The 5,455-nt window shown below is 33.3% G+C and overlaps 1 protein-coding gene across 9 annotated transcripts in view; it reads left to right on the top strand.

Annotated features, from left to right (window-relative positions):
• LOC118742714 (E3 SUMO-protein ligase PIAS2) overlaps window positions 1-5,455 on the top strand; it is an 87,989-nt gene that overhangs the window by 28,530 nt on the left and 54,004 nt on the right. For all 9 annotated transcript variants that reach the window (XM_036474994.1, XM_036474995.1, XM_036474997.1 and 6 more), the window contains exons 4-5: window positions 40-177; window positions 5,155-5,395. In XM_036474994.1, coding sequence (XP_036330887.1) covers window positions 40-177; window positions 5,155-5,395 — 379 coding nt within the window. The remainder of the gene's footprint in view (window positions 1-39; window positions 178-5,154; window positions 5,396-5,455) is intronic.

Here is a 5,455-nt window from a genome sequence, read left to right as displayed (position 1 = left end):
ACACCACAGCAAGCCACAGAAATTGCATCAAATCGTGACATACGGAACAGTAATAAAATTGAGCATGCAATACAGGTTCAGCTACGTTTTTGTCTATTAGAAACTTCATGCGAACAAGAGGATTGCTTCCCGCCCAGTGTTAGTGTAAAAGTTAACAATAAGCTGTGTCAACTGCCGGTAAGTGTGTTATTTATTATATGTATTGGTTTTAGTTTGGATTTTCTTTATTTCTAGTATAGCTTGCTGAGCACCCACGTGGGAGCCTATTCTTTATTTTGTAATTTAGATAAGAGTTTTCTCGTGATTTCGGGGGCATTATCTGTTGAAAGATATTTTCAGTGTAAATAAATTTTTTAATCTTAATATAATTAGTATATCTATAGAAATGGCTATTTAATATTTACCAAACACTAACCCCTCAATATTAGTATGAAAAAAGTATGTTTGAGCGTTGGCTGCTGATAGATTATCATTTCGCTTTGATGAATTTGGCTATTTTTTCGATGTTTGAGTAACTGGGAATGGCAAGGATGTCGTTTAGATAGTTATTTTTTTTTGTTGTCGTGCCTTTCACATTTGTGGAGGATGTGGTCCAATGTCTGGTTTGTGTTACAGCTAGTGCAAATGGGGTGATTTTCTTTTCTACCTCGCTTTTATTACCTTGGGATGTAACTATGTAATAATGATGCGCCTAAAAGATGCTGCGATTTCCATTCTCAAATTACGTAGCGAGTTTTTAGTTTTTTAAACTATCATTTTATTTAAGATACATATATTCGTGGGTCTGTTGTGTGTCCTAAGCGAAGGCGCGAAAAGTCGTGTTGATGTTGGAGTAGTGCTCATGTTTGTAGTTTTATATTTTTAGTGATTGTCGGCGTTTGTCTATAATGCATGAATTTATGTGTCCTTTTATGTCGAGTCTTTCGGTTTTAGGGCTGAATATGATTGGTGCATTGCAAGTAAATTTGGCTGCGTTGTCGGCATATGTGTTTCCTTCGATATCTGTATGTCCTGGGGCCCACAGTAGCTTTAGTGAGATGCTATTTTTAATTAGAAGGTCTCTTATCTGGTTAATAGTTTCCCAACTGTTGCAGGTGGGACTACTAACAGCTTGGATCACTGATAACTGTCGGAACATATTATGGGTTTTGCCTTTTTCTGAAGAGATAGTATTGGTTTCATGTATTGCTTCTGCTTCTACCGAAAATATTGAAAAGTATGGGAACATGCCTTTTAAACTTAAAACAATGCCATCTTCGGATGGTACGCTGAAAGCAACATTGTCTTGCGTTTTTGATTCGTCCGTAAAGACGATAAATCAGCCGTTATTTTAATAAGTATTGATCCTTCAAGAGGAAAAGTTGCTTAAATATTGGATTGGAGGTGTTGTCTTTTTTGTGGGTATACAGTGTGATATAGGGATGCAAACGATGTATCGATGTTTCCTCCAAAAATATCGATGTTAACATCGCTGTTAACGTCGATGTTTTTCTGGACGATACATCGTCTAGAAAAGTGAAAAACATCGACATCCTTCAGTCACTCCATTCGTATTATGCCGAACGACCAGTGGCAAGCGAGCGCTTGTTCTCGGAAGCTGGGAGCAACCATCATTCTGGATAGAAGCAAGCTTTTGGGGGCTAGATTATCAAAGCTTCTTTTCAGAACTCCTTTCAAAATGTTTATTCATATTTAAATAAATAAGATTTACATATTTAAGATACATCATAATTATACATAGCAACCAGTGTTGGCACTAATCGATTGATTTTTTAATCAATTACTTAACTTGATTAAATTTAATCCGATTACAGTTAATCATGATTAATTTTAATCTGATTAAACAGTTAATCGTAACCACAATTAAAAAATTAATTTTTAATCATTAACCCTTAATTTGATTAAGTAGGTTTGGTAATTAATTAATTTACGATGGAATTTTCCTGTGCACACAAGGCCAGTTAATCGGGTATGGCTAAGTCGGTTTTCCTAATCAATCTAAGCAATGTCGTGTGCATTTTCATTAAGATCTATTCCAACAGACGTTTTACAAACTAGGTTTTAATATCCCTCTGCACATGTGTGCTGGGTTGTAAAAGTTCCCAGTGTATGTATTACTAATAACAATAATTATAATTTTTTTTTAGATTACTGGTGTTTGGTTTCAAATTCGGACAAACTAGACAACTTAATCAGATTTTCTTTTTAAATGGATTAACGATTAATGATTAACGATGATGATCGCTGGCGGCGATTACGATTACAAAAATTTAATCATTAATCGTTCAGTTGATTACGATTAATTAATTTTAATCTTCAATCGCGATTAACATTTTAATCGTTAATTTTTAATCATTAATCAGATTAACATATTGTCAACACTGATAGCAACATACTTATACTTGTATTGAAATATTTGAAGGAAGTTTCTATATATACATACGTACATACACTGGCGATCAAACGTGAGTGCGTGCTGATTTTTGTCGTTTTTTAAGTAAATTTTTTTGTTTTTTTTAATAAATAAATTAAGAAATAAATAAATTTTGAACTTTTTAGTCAGAAAATTTTAAAAAAGTCTGGGTATGTAATTCTAATAAAACGGTGCAAGTTTTAAGCAGCTAAATATCGCTTTGATTTTTAACGATTTTTCTCTGGCGGCTTTTGCGTTTTTTTCATATATAAGGTGCAATATATAATAACTGGCGTTGATTTTTTTTAATTTTGTTTGCAAATGGGCTTTCGCATTTAATTCTACAAGAAATTTTCTTGTATATGGCAAAATGTGCAAAACTTCTTCAGCAAAACCAATTCGTTAAAAATCAGGGCGATTTTTTAGAGGGTTTTTCTAAAAATTCAGATAAGTTAAGATAAAAATGTGTTGAATTTTTCAAAGATTTGTATAAAGTTTGGTTTGTAGGGTATATGTAAATCTAGTTCTTTCGAGTTTAAAAAAATATTTCATGCTACATTTTATTTCGTGTAGTAGATGTGATATTAAAACATCGGTAAAACATCGATATATCGTTTTTATAGCCGACGTTTTTTAGCATCGATGTTTGTTGCGGGAACCCAAAAGTGCCGGTGGCCCAAAAGTGCCCGAAAGTACCCAAATTTTGTGGAACAACTTCAAGTGAACTATTAATTTCACGTTATCTCAAATCTTAAATTTAGAATTTTTTGCGATTTGACGTTTAGTTTCGGGCACGAAAATGGGTTTTTTGTGCTTCCGTGGTTTTGGGCAGTTTATGCACATTATTTGCCCGAAAATAGCCCTAAAATGTAAAAAACAAACCTATTGTATCTTCGTTTGGATGCTATCAGTTTTTTAACATCTTCTTTTATAACTGGCGTGTGCAAAAATATAGTTTTTGGAATAAGTTTGGTGTTGACCTCGTGGATTCCTTCTTCTAGTGTAGGCAAGCTCCTATTCAATATGGAGATTTTTTAAAGGGGTGGTGCAGAATGCAAATAGGCTGCTTCTGATAGCTTTGCTGTACATATATGGGTTTTATTATGTTTAGAGTTGTATTGGATGAGCAGTCATATACAGTAAACACCGTAGTCAATTTTGCTCAGGATTATTGCTTTAGTGTTATGTATTAGTGTGTTTATGTGAACATCTATGATAGGTACCATAGTAAATTGATTCTGGGTAGAAAGAAGGTCTTTCTTTAGTTTTAGGAGAAATTTCTTCCAAGAGTAGTTTTGTGTGAATATAAGGCCTAATATGCGGAGTTCGTCGACGTTTTCGATAGTTACTTGGTTTAGTTGTATTGAGTGGTTTTGCGAATAACATTTTGTTTTTTACATATGTATGTGCAGTTTTTTTTTATTTTCCCGTCCTTGGCATTGCATAGTGAGAATAGTCAGCATAAGCACAGTGGTTAACCAGTTTATGTCTTTGGATTATATTGATGATTTCGTTAAACGCGATTGAAAAGAGTTAGACCGAAAGTGGTGAGCCTTGGGGAAAGCCATTTGTTAATGGGTATAAGCTGGACTGGAGTAGACGCCGCTTACCTTGACTCTAATTTTGCGGTTTAGTAGAAATGACTTGACAAAATTAAAAATTTTGGGTCCTACCCCAATTATTGAAATTTCTTTAAAATGATCGAAGGCTTTTTCAAAGTCTATTGACAATATAGAGAGGTGGTTGTGGGTTGACAAGTTCGATGCCACATGGTAGTCAATGTGCAACCGGGCACATCCGACCTGGTTGAATGAAGTGAGCCTTTTTTAGTTCTGCTAATTTCTGCTATTTTTTTTTTATTTGCTGCATAATTTCTTCCTAATTTACAAAGTTTAGCCAAGGCGCATAGATTACTCCTTTTATCGTATTTAAATTGTCTTGGAATTTTGCCGTGACTGGACAAAGATTAGCAATCGTTTTTAGTTTTCAGTATTTCTCTGCAATTCTTTTTGAGTATACAGCCCATTAGCCCATTAAGTTTTAGTAGACTTAAGTGCAAGTTTGAAGTTCCTGAAAAATCGCTTTGATTTGTAATAAGTTTTATTCTGAATGTATTACACACTTTTTCCTATACAAAAAAATTGTTGAACACACTTTGTACGGAAGAAAAATGTATTAAAAAAATTGCCAAAAATCAACGAGATTTTTTAGCAACTTAAAACTTACACTTCATTCTTTTAATTTGCTATAAAACTACATACTCAAACCTATTCTCAAAAATCTGATATAAAAGTTTAAAATTTAGATGCAATTTTGGAGAATTTTTATAATTTTTGCACAAAGTTTGAAACATGAATTTATATGGTTCTTGTTAGATAATGAGCTATAATTTTATTAAAAAAATAATAAATATTAAATAAACGAAAGAAAAACAAATCAAAAATTAAAAAAAAAATCGTGTACCTTTTATTTGTCCACCACTGAATAATCCAAATTTCCAAATATTTAAGTTGAGCCCGAAGCCATGATGCCTGGTAATCAAAACAGAATTTTATCAAAATCGCTCAACCCGCTTAGAATGCGAAAATTGCGAGCATTTCATTTCATCTCACTAAATTTTATTTTATTTTATTAACAATAATTTCCACAACTATGTTAGGTGAAGATGAACTTCTTTTCAGTTGTCAAATAAATCTACAGTTTCTAACAACAGCAATAAAAAAATCTTTATTTCTTCACAGAATGTCATTCCAACAAACAGACCGAATGTTGAACCAAAACGACCACCGCGTCCCGTTAATGTAACAGCTAACGTAAAGCTTTCGCCTACAGTAACCAATACAATCACTGTACAATGGTGTCCGGATTATACGCGTGGCTACTGTATTGCGGTATACTTAGTAAAGAAGTTGACATCGGCGCAATTGTTGCATCGCATGAAAACCAAGGGCGTCAAACCAGCCGACTACACACGCGGTTTAAGTATGTGAAAAATCATGGATTATAATTAAGTAGTACTGCAATTTACAAATATCTTTCATT

Source organism: Rhagoletis pomonella, unplaced genomic scaffold, assembly GCF_013731165.1.
Source record: "Rhagoletis pomonella isolate Grant_MI unplaced genomic scaffold, Rhpom_1.0 Rhpom_scaffold_00007, whole genome shotgun sequence".
NCBI lineage: Eukaryota > Metazoa > Arthropoda > Insecta > Diptera > Tephritidae > Rhagoletis > Rhagoletis pomonella.
The sequence above is the reverse complement of the archived record's forward strand: the minus strand, read 5'-3'. Positions and strand labels throughout refer to the sequence as shown.